This window comes from Colossoma macropomum, unplaced genomic scaffold, assembly GCF_904425465.1.
Source record: "Colossoma macropomum unplaced genomic scaffold, Colossoma_macropomum, whole genome shotgun sequence".
Lineage (NCBI taxonomy): Eukaryota > Metazoa > Chordata > Actinopteri > Characiformes > Serrasalmidae > Colossoma > Colossoma macropomum.
In genome coordinates, this window is record NW_023494802.1 from 39,743,139 (window position 1) to 39,757,156 (window position 14,018).

General features: G+C 41.3%; 1 protein-coding gene across 3 annotated transcripts in view; it reads left to right on the plus strand.

Annotated features, from left to right (window-relative positions):
• The first annotated feature begins 1,180 nt into the window (after positions 1-1,180).
• Positions 1,181-14,018, plus strand: part of tut4 (terminal uridylyl transferase 4) — a 38,360-nt gene continuing 25,522 nt past the window's right edge. For 2 of the 3 annotated variants that reach the window (XM_036591085.1, XM_036591084.1), the window contains exons 1-6: positions 1,181-1,361; positions 3,196-3,764; positions 7,636-7,781; positions 11,054-11,170; positions 12,659-12,836; positions 14,010-14,018. The exon at positions 14,010-14,018 is cut by the window's right edge and continues 80 nt beyond it. In XM_036591085.1, coding sequence (XP_036446978.1) covers positions 3,320-3,764; positions 7,636-7,781; positions 11,054-11,170; positions 12,659-12,836; positions 14,010-14,018 — 895 coding nt within the window. In that variant the 5' untranslated portion in view covers positions 1,181-1,361; positions 3,196-3,319. Of the gene's footprint in view, positions 1,362-3,195; positions 3,765-7,635; positions 7,782-11,053; positions 11,171-12,658; positions 12,837-14,009 lie in introns of those variants that run through there. The other variant, XM_036591083.1, reaches the window with a different exon arrangement.

Here is a 14,018-nt window from a genome sequence, read left to right on the forward strand (position 1 = left end):
TTGAGACTGAACTTTTACAGACATAGTGCACTATTTAGTGAACAGTTTCAGAAATAGTGCACTATATAGTGAATTGTTTCAGACAGTGAACTATAAAGTGAATTGTACAATGAAAAGTTTCAGGCATAGTGCACTAAATAGTGAATAATTTCAGACATAGTCCACTATATAGTGAACAGTTTCGGAATTAGTGCACTGTTTAGTGAACAGTCATAGTCATAGAGCACTTTATAGTGACCAGTTTCAGAAATAGCGCAATATATGATTAATAATTTGAGACAGTGCACTATACAAAGTATGTAGTATATAAATAGTGAGTAGTTTCAGGTATAGTGTGCTGTATAGTAACTAGTTTCAGACACAGTGCACTGTGTAGTTTATATACAATAGTTTCAGATCTGGTGCATGTAGTGTGTTATATAGTGAAGAATTTCACACATAGTGCACTGTATAGTGAACAGTTTCAGACATAGTGCACTTCATGGTGAATATATCTGAAAATATTCACTACGAAGTGTGGTATGTCTGAAAATGTTCACTAAATAGTGAACAGTTTCAGACAAAGTGCACTTCATAGTGGATACTTTCAGACAGTGCATTGTATAGTGAATAGTTTCAGACAGTGCATTGTATAGTGAATAGTTTCAGACAGTGCACTGTATAGTGAATAGTTTCAGACAGTGCACTGTATAGTGAAGTTTCAGACAGTGCACTGTAGTGAATAGTTTCAGTGAGCTGTATCGTGAACAGTTTTTATTCAACATTGATACGTTGCTCTTTTCTTCATCCTCGACATCCTATCATACAAAATAGACAGACAAAAGAGCTTTGACATCTTTTGCTGTATTCACAGAAAAACAAAACGTTGTAAGTTTCTGGTGAAAAAGCTCGTTAACAGGGACTGTCAGGGAGCAAGTTAATGATAAATCCACCCCATCACTTGCATCTGAATATCTGACACAAAATTGATGTTATTGATGTTTTAAAAATGTTTTTAGTAACAGATGTTTAGTGTATGAGGCTGCAGGACCTGTGATTGGGATTACTTGATTTTCCAGTCAACCCTGCGCGCCGGACGCGCAGCGCGCCGCGCACAAACAGCCCCTGCGCAGAAAACGCGCAGCACAAAAAAGCAGCCAAGCTATAGCCGCCGCGCCTTCCCACAATGCTCATCGGCGACAGGCTAACATGGCGTCCGCGGCTGGTGTTTGGAGCGGGGCCTGCACCGAGGAGGAAAACAAAAACACCGCCGGACAGCGGGCCGCGTCCGACTAGCCACCGCGGGAGAACCGAGCCTCGAACACGGGCAGCATGTTGGCTTTGACGAGGCGCTTCTGATCGCAGCGCAGCGGAGAGTCTCGGTGGGTCGGAACTTCACAGCGGAGCGAGTCGGAGATCTGCTCTAATTAGAACTAACCGGTCCACCTTAAACGGAGGGGCAGCTACAGCCAGGCGCCTCTGTCGCCCGATTGTAATTGCTGCACCACTTAAGGTGGACCGGACAATTCGGAGGAGAAGCTAACTTCGGCTTCGTAACCTAGTTAGCTTAGCGTAGGTGTCCGGGCAGCGGCTTTAAAATGAAAAACACGGGCATTTATCGCGGTTTAAATGGAGATATTTTACAAAATAAACCTACTTTTGTTCATGTTTACGTCTCGACGCTCGCTGACAAGCTAGCTTAGCCGTTAGCCTACAGAGAGCCCGTGTTTTTATTCAATGTTATTGTTATTGTTTTTTGGTCGGAATCGTTTTAGGGGTTTTTTATTCTTAAATCACTCTTATTTTAACCTTTAACCAGCGATACTTTCGTCAAATGTCTGATCTGCATCGTTGGCGTTAACAAGTGGTTTTTCTCGCTAAATACGTGCCGGAACTTTGCGTATGTAAATAATATGTAAATCACGTGGTCCGCGCGTCCGCTGTTATGTAAATGATATGCAAATGTCCTGTGCGTTTTCGTTACTCGCGCATTCACTTTTTATGCAAATTGTTCGCGTTTGCTCTTGTCTTGCGCGCCTGCGTTACTCTCGCTGGTTATATGTCAATATTACGTTCGTGATTTTGTACGTAAATATGTGAATTTGGAAATATGCAAATCGCATCCGTGCGTCTGCCTTACTCGCAGCCTGTTTATGTAAATGATATGTAAATCGAAGCGCTGCTTTTTACTACTGTTTATGTAAATTATACCCAAATTGCGCCTGCGGTACCTTTGTTATATAATAATACATATTTATACACATCAGTTTTACTTTCACATTCTGTATGCAAATGACATGTTAATCGCGTGACGTGTGCAATCACGATTGATTCTAAATAATAGGTGAATGATATGAATCTGCGCTTCTAATTTACCCACATTCACTCCCATGTTCCTGTGGGTTTGACCCACTGTTTGTCATGTGATGAAGCAGAATGTTTATTTAGCTTGCCGTGATGAACTGATGGGGTCCTGAAGGGGGCGCTCTGTGATGTAGTCAAAGAGGAAATTTTGAGAATGAAAACAAAATCTGCAGAATTTAGTGGTTGAGATGTAGATAAAGTCACTCAGAGCAGTTTGAAGTGAAATGGTTCATTGTAGAGACGCTTACCAACTTCTTTAGGTTCAGTGAAGTAGCTTGTATGTCATTCAAGATGGTCAAATCTCCGCTAGTTTCTGTGCAGCTTTTATGAGTAAGGACCAGTGTGAGCATATGTACTGTGCAAAACATAGGACCCAAAGCTGAAGCAGAGAAGTGTTGGCGTCAGACCTCTGCAGTTTGACCTTTCACACAGAATCAAAAGACCGATTCCTGCCAGAAAATAAAATTATATATGAAAATTGTGCCATAACTTTTGTACATGCCACATTTGAACGTTTTATGTATGCATGTTTGTCCGGCTCGATATGCTAAATTTTAGCGAACAGTAATTGTGCATGTTCTCTGCGTTGCATTCACTTATTTTCACATAGAATATGACCGGGGTGCCCAAACTTTTGCACACGGTTATATAGTGAATCGTACTGTACTGATGTGCATGTAAACTGGACTGTAAACTGGACTGTTAACGGTCTAGTCTTTCGTACAGCTGTCGTTTTGGTCCGGTGTCTAACTAAACTCCTACTCTGGCTGTTTTGTGCAGGTAAATGTGGTCAGATATTCAGATGTTGTGTCTTCAGTTTTCCGCTGCTGACCTTTTTCCGTGCTCCTCTAGGTTTGGACTGGATCACCCTTCGCCTCTGTGGTCGTCTGCCGCAGGGCAGAAGCCCTTTGGGCTTTTTTTCCTTTTTTGTTTTATTATTTCTGAGTTTTAGTTTGACTCGGACTGCAGCAGAACTATGGAGGAGAACAGAAGCCCCCTGAAGTCAGGCAGGCCGACTCGCTCTGCAGGGGGCAAAAATACTAAAGGACAGAAGGACGGCGCGTCTCAAAGGGACAGCGGCAAGGCGGGCGGACGCAACAAGGAAGGAGTGTCGCGAGTGAAGGACGAGGGTCAGGGCAGCCACGGCGGTGGCCGGACTTTAACGGGCAGCCCTCAGGACCAGGGCAGGGCCTCCAAATCCCGCCGGCTGACCGGCAGGACCAACTCCGGAGAGAGGGGGAAAGGAAAACCTGCGGCCCAGCAGGCCGAGGGACGTCAGCAGGCCCAGGACAGCAAAGCGGCGGGCAGGAGCGGAGCGGCCAAGGGGCAGCCGGCTCACCAGGTGCTGCTAAGCGCTCCGGAGGGGAGTAGCTCTCACAACAAGCCGTCCAAACTGGCCACAGCAAAGGACAGGCAAGCAGGTGAGGCGACAGAGGCAGCTTTAGCTTTGACCAGTGGCTCCAGTCCTGACCTCACTGAACAGATCAGATCAGATGCACTTATATGGCTGCTATACTCTGACCGGCCACTTCAGTTATTGTCCATTTTATCAGCTCCACTGACCGTATAGGAGCACTTTGTAGTTCAACAATTACAGATTGTAGTCCATCTGTTTCTCTGCATACTTTGTTACCCTGTTCTTCAGTGGTCAGGACCCCCACAGGACCCTCACAGAGCAGGTATTATTTGGGTTCTCAGCACTACAGTAACACTGATGTGTTGGTGTTGTGTTACTGTGTGTTGCGCTGGTATGAGTGGATCAGACGCAGCAGTGCTGCTGGAGTTTTTAAACGCTGTGTCCACTCACTGTCCACTCTATTAGACACTCCTACCTCGTCAGTCCACCTTGTAGGTGTAAAGTCAGAGACGATAGCTCATCTGCTGCTGCACGGTTTGTGTTGGTCATCCTCTAGTCCTTCATCAGTGGTCACAGGACGCTGCCCACAGGACGCTGTTGGCTGGATATTTTTGGTTGGTGGACGATTCTCAGTCCAGCAGTGACACTGAGGTGTTTAAAAACTCCAGCAGCACTGCTGTGTCTGATCCACTCAGACCAGCGCAACACACACTAACACACCACCACCATGTCAGTGTTACTGCAGTGCTGAGAATGATCCACCACCCAAATAGTACCTGCTCTGTGAGGGTCCATGGGGGTCCTGACCACTGAAGAACAGGGTGAAAGGGGGCTAACAAAGTATGCAGAGAAACAGATGGACTACAGTCTGTAACTGTAGAAGTGCTCATTTACAGACACACAAGTATGTGAAACTGTTCTTATTAAAACTAGCTGCTCTGCAATGCTGTGCTGTGTTATCTAGTACCTCTCTGGGAGAATCAAACTGTGGAGGCACCAAAGAAAAGAACAGAACAAAACATAGCCACGGTTCCCCACACTGTGTCTCAAGGTCACAGCACTAAACTTCCCTGACCAGTAATCACAGGTAGATGTGGTGGTGCCCGCCTGCTGACCGTGGAGCCCTACTGTGTACGATCTATAGCCAGGTGCCTCGTACCTGTCTGAAACCCGCGGTGGTGCAAATACGACTCTAGCAACTCTGCAACCAGTCCAGTTTTATAAGATCCAGAAAAATCTCATTCGGATATTTAAGAATGTAAAATATCAGATTTAAACTGGTTTATTACTGGTTGTTCTCACTGTGGTGCAGAGTGTATCTGTGTTTGTTTACTATGAATAGTGTATAGTATGAAACATAAGTTCACTAACAAAGCACTGTGACTAATCCGCTGTGTTCAGTGGCCGGTTGCACCAGCTCTGCGCAAGTTCAAACGGCTAGTAAGCGTTATAGTTCAGGTTTATGCATTACTTAGTTGCACCACAACTAGTTTTAACGTTGAGCTTCGTAGTTACTAAATATTTCCACCCCCCTGAGCAGGTGTAAGTTTTGGGGAAGCCATCAGAAACCATGTAGAAAGAAAAAAAAAAGACCAAAAACTTGACTTTTTTTGGTTAAACTAAGCTAAAAACTGAACGTGATACGCTGTGACTTTACTCACAGCTCTAATCATCGGCCTGGTTTGAACTCCGAGCATGAAGCTAAACACCCACAGCTCCAGAGACTCAGCGTCTGCCCGGCTAAACTGATCTGCTGGCGTGTCGGTCAGCCAGAAACTATCGTTTATAAAGCTGCGTATTTGTGTTCCTCAGTGAAATATTAAAGACTAAACAGCGTCTGTAGATAATCAGCTTTATTCAGTTTAACTTGTACACACTGTTCCCTTCTATGCTGGATATTATTTCCATTGAAAAAGTCAGAGCAGCTGCCATCGCGTTTCCATGGCAGCGGGTTTACCGATCAGTTCCGAACATGTCATCATGTTAAAGTGACGTACGCATCGGTTAGTTGTTGCTAAAACATGACCTACGAATTTGCGGTGCAGCCAAATTTAGTAAAAGGATGGTTTGAAACTATCTAGTGTAGCTGAATCAGTAAAGACTTTACACAAACCTGGTGCAACACAGTCCAGGTGTCCATCGCTATAGACATGTTTATGTTGGTGTCATTTAAATAAGAGATCATCAGTATCACTGCTAAACACTCCCCTCACAGTTACTACATAATTGCCTAATCACAGTTGTTGGAGATGATGGTGATCGTTTAAGCCGTCTCCAATCATTTTTAATGATAATGCTGCGACAGACAGAATGTGAATTGGGTCGTTGGGTTCAGACAAATAAAATGTGAATGAAAGATGGCAGTAAATGCATTTATTGGGGCTCATAAAAACAAGATAAAGTTCTAACTTTGTGCTCTAGCATGTTTGGAGGGCAGGGCTGAGGAACGTTGGTGTGTCTCCCAGCACCGTTAGTTCTTATGCTTTCACTCTTGTGAAAAGCGTGTAGCTTTGCTTAACCGCATTAACTACATTTGTGTGCGTGTGTTTGCGGTATTGGTTCAGCACCCAGTGTTATCAGCCAGTTCGGCCCTAGTTTTTGTGTTTTGATAGTTGAAAACCGGTGAAGAAGAAAAGAAAATGAAAGCAGTAACTGCAGTTATTTATATGACGGTTAACTGTCAACCAAAAGTGATCGAAACAGTCCTGCTGGTTTCATTTCAGAGTACGTGCTGCGTTCGTCATGAATCAAGATTGCATGAACGTTCGTTAGATAGGAGATTTGAGTCTAACCTTGCAGACCAGAGTCGTTATGTTTCATGAGGACTGAAAATGAAAGCTAGCATTGGAAAAATGTAACCATAATAAAAACACACCAGCTGAGTCAGAACTATAATGCAACACGAACAAAAATCAAGTAGTTTAACCAAGAAAAAGTGTTTCCAGTGCGAGAAGAACTTGATTGCTGTCACACCTTTACACAATTTTCCCTTTACCCCAGATGTAGTCGATCAGCCGAGACATGTTTGGAGTCCAGTTTTTGCCTCTGTAGTTTAGAGCTAGAGCTAATGAAGGCTGATGTAGCTGACAAACACTAGAGTCAATAGTCACCCAAATCTTTTCTGGAAGTTCTTCCCCAGAACTTCTCTAAGCCTGCTCAGACTGCATCCAGCCCTTCGGTTAGTTCGCCAGACTTATGTGGTTCACAGCATGACTTGCTGTGAGCTGTACAATGAACAGAACTTCACTGTGTAGTTGATATATGTAAATGAGCTCTGTTCTGATGGGCTGTCCTCCACTGTGCCTCATTCAAAAAGAACTCAGAGCTGAAACGCTCTTTATAACGTAAGTGTGAACGGCACTGAAGCTTCAACCGTGTTTACATACTACACAAACTCTTTAATGTAAAATAAAAATAAATGAGAATTTGGTTTTCCATGAGCTCTTGAGTGTACTGGTGATATTGTGAAGCAGCCTAGCTGAGTATAGTGCACAGTGGTTCTAATATTCGCCCTATTTATAAAAAACAGAACCTAAAACTGAATCAAAACTGAATTAAAACTCTTTGTATTGTAAGATAAAATTAAAACTCATGCACTGTTAAACCAGATGTTACTGAGTTGTTTTGTACTGATTTGTGTTAATCTAGAGATTTTAGAGTAAAACAAACTGATGTACCATGATTGACTGACTCAAATCGTTCTAGATAACTGTAAATAAATTGCTCATTTGTTTATATTTTATCTGTACAGTAAATAAAGTGAAGTCCAGCTGTGGTTTGCCTGGTCAGGAAGCTGCTTAAGTTCACAAGTCTTTTGTTGTGAGAGGTTTGAAGGTGGTCAGAGCTGATTGGCTGAGGGGTTAATGGTGATGTAATGGGGCTGTTACTCACTCTCACTCTCACTCTCACTCTCACTTTCTCTCTCTCTCTTTCAGGTGAAGCGTTGGGGAGACGTCCGGTGGAGTGTATTCCAGACGTGATGGGCTCGGTGGACGAGGGGAACCTCACCTCTGACCAGCAGCTGGGCCTCAAACAGGCCGAGGAGAGACTGCAGAGAGACTACATACACAGACTGGCCAAGGTAAAACTTTCACCCTCCCCAGGAGCTCCGAGAGGGATTCCCTAATCCAGCGTCCATCCCAGCTCTGGAGTATTGATTCATTTCTAACACAGCGTCTAATTGGAGAGTGTGGTTTCGTAGGTAACACAGACAAAAAGGGTAGTTTATACGCAAACGAAGTTCTCTTTCTCTGTGAAACATTCCGAGAACTATTTGAATGTCAGACCAGTTCGTCTCTATGATGGAAAGCCTTGTGTGGTTCTTGTAAAGAACCTTTTAAAAAGGTTCTGTGCAGCACCAAAGGTTTTGCTATTGTTGGAACTTTTCTACTAAAGTCAGAACTTGCTTTAATTCTGTGTGAAACCAGTTTTGCTAAGAGTGTATTGGTAAATTATTTACTTTCAGGAGAAGGGAAAACGTTCTCAGCTTTCAGTGGAGGTTAATGTGGGTAATTTTGGAGCGTATCTGCTGGTTCCTTTGTCATTTTATCAGATTTTAACACAATATGAACGGGAACTGGCATTTCCAAGTTATGTAAATAAAAAAAAAAAAGGTTTGTTAACAGCAACGATATGCTATTAAGGCTTTGACCACGTATTGACCACATAATAATTTGCAATAACTGCTTTTAAATCAAGGTAAAATGTATTGTTTTTAGATTAATCTGTTTAGCGCAGCCCAGACCTGCTTTTACTTCCTTTACGCACAACAGTGTTGAAGACAACCTTAAAGCTACAGGGGAACTCCCCTGACTTTTAAAAATGTCTGCATAACTGCATCATTTAGATCTTAGTCATTCAGAGTGGTTTGAAGTGAAAGTGCTCGCAGTGGTGATGATGGGAACCAAACGTCTGAAAGGTTTAATCCCTCTAAAAGCTCCTTTACAGAATGGTTTTACATGAAATGTTCAGAACATGTCGTCTGATGTCTGAGAGAGTTTTACGATAGATTTGAGAAGATTTTGGCCTAAAACGTGTTATAAAAAAATACATTCACAAAGAGGAGATACATGCAGGGCGTTGTGAGTCCCAACAGTCCCAACAGTCTCAGTCTCCGACCCCTAAACTCTGGAGATCTGCTGCCCTGTAGAGTTCAGTTCTAGAGTTTAGTCCTAAACTCACACGCCTGACCCAGCCCAGCCTTTGGTCAGTGTTATTTCAGTTTGTACTTCTTGTTACATGTATTGAGGATTCACTGCCTCCTGATCTGGAGCCTGAATTGTGGTTTTCTTGCTCTTATTTTTACGGTACTAATCATTTGTTGACTTACGGCATAACAAGTTATTAGTAGTCCTTCATATTTCTGCTCAGTTATCATCGCGTTTGTCACAGAAGTGGGTAATATGATGATATTTATCGCTGTCGTGATTAAATTGCGTATGGTGGAGGTCGTCAGTACGGAGCAGCAATAACGTCCCTGGGTCAAGTTGAATCGCTGCATGTTTAACCTCCCGAAAGTAGTTAAAAGAGGTGTTTTTTTCCATAAACGTTTATCTTTAGCTCAATATCTATTTAATCCGTATTTAGTGTGATCGCGGTTTTCACCCTTTACGGATCATGGTTAACAGAAGATAATTCACTTTATTTTTATTAAAAAATAGTTTTTAATTTTTTTTCTGTACATCAGCAAAAACTAGTCGTTTTATTTATTGTTATTTAGATGATATTTTAATATTTTCTAACCACATGTTTTAATGCACGGTTGCTGTTTATTTGTTTATTTTAAAATATTGTCTAAAAATCATAAAATGTCTTGTGCAAAAGTTCTAGAACTTTTATGTATATGTATATAAGCTTAAAAATGCAGAAAAAAAAATTTTTTATCTTTTTATTTTTTTTCTGTTGGTTTTAATTAGTGCAATTAACTTGTAAATGTGAAAATCACTAATTTAGTGTGTTTGCAACTCCCCTACATGTTTATATTACACATGATGTTCGGGTCAGTTTGACCCTGTAGTGCGAATGGAGGCTACAAAATGTAAAAATTTAAAATTTGAACCAAAACTGATTTAATTTCTTTTAAAATTTGAGGCACGGTGTGATTTTCTGATCCCTCTCAACCACAACACACACACACACACACATACAGTTTTCTTTGTTCAGGTTTCCAGTATTAAACATTGTTGAAAACCATGACGTAGTTTTAAAATAATAAATGGCTCATTTAGTGTGATTTGAATGGAATTAAGCAGACAGAACAAATAAAACAGTTTGAAAATTATTTTTAATGAAAAATGAGTGAATTATCTGAATTAAATTGATCTGTAAGGGGTGAAAAACGTGATTGCACTAAATACAGATTAAAGATAATGTTAACAGAGAAAACTGTATATTTTTGGATGGTTAAACATGCATTGGGTCAGTTTGGCCCAGGAACATTGTTACTGTTGAACAGAGCAGGAAATTAATGTGCATTTTGTGACTCATTCAGCTGCCGACTGTTAGCCGACAGTTCACACGTGTGAACTAGACGCGTTGATGATTTTCATTCAGTATCTGTGTTCTGATATTTAATGTTTTTCACGTACAGTAACAACATTTCTGCACATTTTAATGCACAGTTGCTGCTTATTTGTTGAATTTAACACATATTGAATGAAAAACACACCATCAAATGTGTCTTGTGCAAAAATCATGGTACATTTTTATATATGTTTTTTATTCCAGCATGTGAAACAAGCAAATAAATAGAAACTGTGTTAAAAGTAGCTGAAAATGTCCTACTTGAGTTCCCTGTAGAAAATGTGTTGACTTGTTTCAACTTAGAAAATCAATGTGTCATTTGACCAGGGGTGACCTAACTTTCCAACAACTGGACCTGTTTGTCAAGTCGAATGCAAAAGTTTGAACATGTCAAATGAAATGTTGGATGGATTTTTAAGTGAAAACATTAATTTTTAAGTAAAAATCTAATAAAAATGTTCTTTTTTGGGTTTGTAGAGACGAACAATGCTGCTCTAAAGGCAGTTCGTTGTAAACTGAGCTTCCTGAGCAGTTTAGCATGCAGTTTGTGACTCATTCAGCTGCCGTTAGCTGACAGTTCACACGTGCGAATTGGATCAGTTGTGCTCTGGAGCGACTGGGTCTGGCAGTTCCTCCTGTGCTGTTAATCACAGACCCATCAGAGACAGTCGAGGAGCCGTTAATGGCCTCTTACAGCCTCTCGCATTAGCATATCAGCCTCAGTCTGCATGTGTGAAGAGCCTCTCAGTGTAGTGACTGGCTTTTTCCTGCTGTCTGAGATTTCAGTATCATTATTGTTGTTGTTATTATTTGTTGTATTTTATTTTGCAGCAATCTCCCGACTACCCAAATTTCCAGTATCTATGCAAACTGTGCTCGGTTCACGTGGACAACATCCAGGGTGCTCACAAACACATCAAGGAGAAGCGCCACAAGAAGAACATAATGGTGAGTAACACCACAGCCCACGGGCGCAAAACGTGACCGAGTGGCTGGAAGCGCCTGCATGATTAGCTGATATAACTGATGAATATTTTAATACAGACTAATAACAAACTGTGCTCAATCAGGTGTCCTGAGGCCTTTAGCTGATAAATCATAGCAGCGTTTTACTCTGTATTCTCGTATCATCTGGGCTTGTTTTGTTCCAGAACAACTCGGCTCCAGATCCCACAGCTCCCAGGCTGGGTCTGGCATTTATTGTGTGTGTTGTGCCCCGAGAGAGAGATACATAGATAGACAGTGTGTGTGTGTATATACTGTATTCTTCATACGTCTTTGACACCAAAAATAGAATATCACATAGGAAGCGAGATTTGTGCTGGGAAACCCCACACACACCTCATACCTCATAACCACATCCTGAGGGAAAAACAAAATCCCCTAAAAGAAACTTGTCTCATCATTTTTTCCAGGGTTTTGTTTGCTTAAACACTCCTTTAAGCTCTTTTTTTGTTAGTGTTTATCAGAAATTCTTTTATCACCACAAACTACAACTATCAATAACTGATCCCTGTCATAATTATAATTATCGTTATTCATATTTCTCTTAATAATAATAATAATTATAATAACAGTAGTAATACTATGAGTAGCAGTGGTAGTATAAATATTTTAATGTTCAATTAATTCAATGACTTCACAACAGCAGAATTATAGGGGACTCTTATTATGATAGTATTATCATTCTTGCAGAACGCAGTTAAACACGTGACGGGACGTGTGAAGCTATATATTTATATATATGTTTATCAAAATTTGAATATTAGTTTAATACTTTGCTGACATGAATAAAGAACAGACCTGTAGCTTCGGTTATCACAGCACAACAATATCAACCACACAGATGAGGCCACCGTGAGCTCGTTTCATACCAGTCATTCTGCAAGACGGCAAAATGGAATACGCTCCACTCGGCTGCTTTTATGAGTTTTTCAGGGGGTTTTTTTGTGCTGCCCTAATGTGACCTCATCCTTCCCCATCGATATCACCTGATCGGTCACTACTCAGCATTACAGGACCTCATCATTTACAAATGAAGCGTGTTACATCTGTAACAGTCAGAAAGGTTTTTCAGAGAAGTGTTACTTGATTATTTAAATGAGCTTTTTTTATTAAATGTTTATTAATGTGTACATAGTAAGGAAAGTAACTGGAAGGCTAAATAACCACCATAAAAAGATTACATGCTTCATTCATATGCAAAATACAGTAACTCTGTATTAGAACTCTTTCATTATTCATTATTGTGACGTGATAAACATGTTAAACATTAGATTGTTTTCTCCTAATGAAACCTGTTTAGCCTGTTGCATGCTAAGTTTTTGCGAACACTGTTGTCAGTTATTTATTTCAGTCACTTTGAAAAGCTAAAGCCGTGCTGTTTCTGCCGAGCTGAGCGACTCATGGTGCCCGTTTACCTGTGTGTTTGTGTAGGAGAAGCAGGAGGAGAATGAGCTGAGAGCTTTACCTGCTCCCTCGGCGGCTCAGCTGAGGGCTGTCGACGCTGCGGTGATGGAGGCAGCACAGCAGCATGGGATTTCAGAGGAGGACTTCCAGCAGAGACAGAGCGTCCTGCAGCGCATGGAGAAGATCATCCAGAAACACCTGCCCAGTACGCTCCCTTACACGGCACTCGCAGGAGGCCTGCGCCAAACAGACGAAACAGCATATATGATTATATTGCTGTAGTGATTTCAGTGCAGCTTACACTGTACTGCAGTAAGACTAGTGAAGCTAGTTTTATTGAGGCCAAAATTACATATCTGTAGCATTATATCAATACCTTGGTCAATCCAGACACCAGAAGACCTGCTGAAGTTGGTCAGGATTCTCTCAGAAAATGAGATACAGACATCTGCATTATGAAGTTTAATATCAGTGATGAAAAATACAGTTCAGCCTGACCTCAAACTCACCCCGGTGCTTCTCAGACTGCTTCCTCTTTTCATCAGAGAAACTACATCCTTGCACTGTAAGCCTGTGGCGGCTTGCATAAAACATCTCAAGTGTTTATTTTTGAGTTTAACGCTAAATAGATGAGTTTCACGGTCAAGTAACTTTTACTTTTTTACTAAAATAGCTGTTATTGTGACACATTTAAACATGACATTAACAAATGATCTGTTGCTCCGCCTGACCTCAAACTCGCAGCAGTGCTTCTCAGACTAGTTCCTCTCTTCATCAGAGAAACTTCATGCTTGCACTGGGAGCCTGTGGCAGCCTGCGTTAAACGTTAAAATACACAAGTGTTCATTTATTAGCTTAGGTTTAAATTAAAGGGTGAGTTTAAAGCTGTGAATTTAAATTTCACAATGTGAAAAACTGAAGTGCTGAAACTTACTGAACTCCCTGAAACGCTTGCTTAAGGTGAAGGGAAAACTTATGGCCAGAATTCGCTCAAGCAACACACTGGGCCTTATCTAAAAATAATTAGCATCTAATAATTAACAGAACACTCCAGTTGAGACAGTGGTGAGGTTACTGTACCACTGACTGATGGCTTATCAGTGAGTTGCTTATCTAAATCCACTTATGTCACCTAGTGCCTACATTAGTGGACTGTACAGACTGCAGTTAGTGAACAAAGGAATTCAGTGGACAGTCAGAAATAGTATAACATATATACACATCCACAGTATACAAAGTAGACATAGGTGGTATTTACAGCAGTGTAGACCAGAAAAGATATGACTGACAGCTACAGATGTGCAAATATTGTATTAAAGTGTGTTCACTCTCTCTCTCTCTCTCTCTCTCTCTCTCTCTCTCTCTCTCTCTCTCTCAGCCTGCTCTC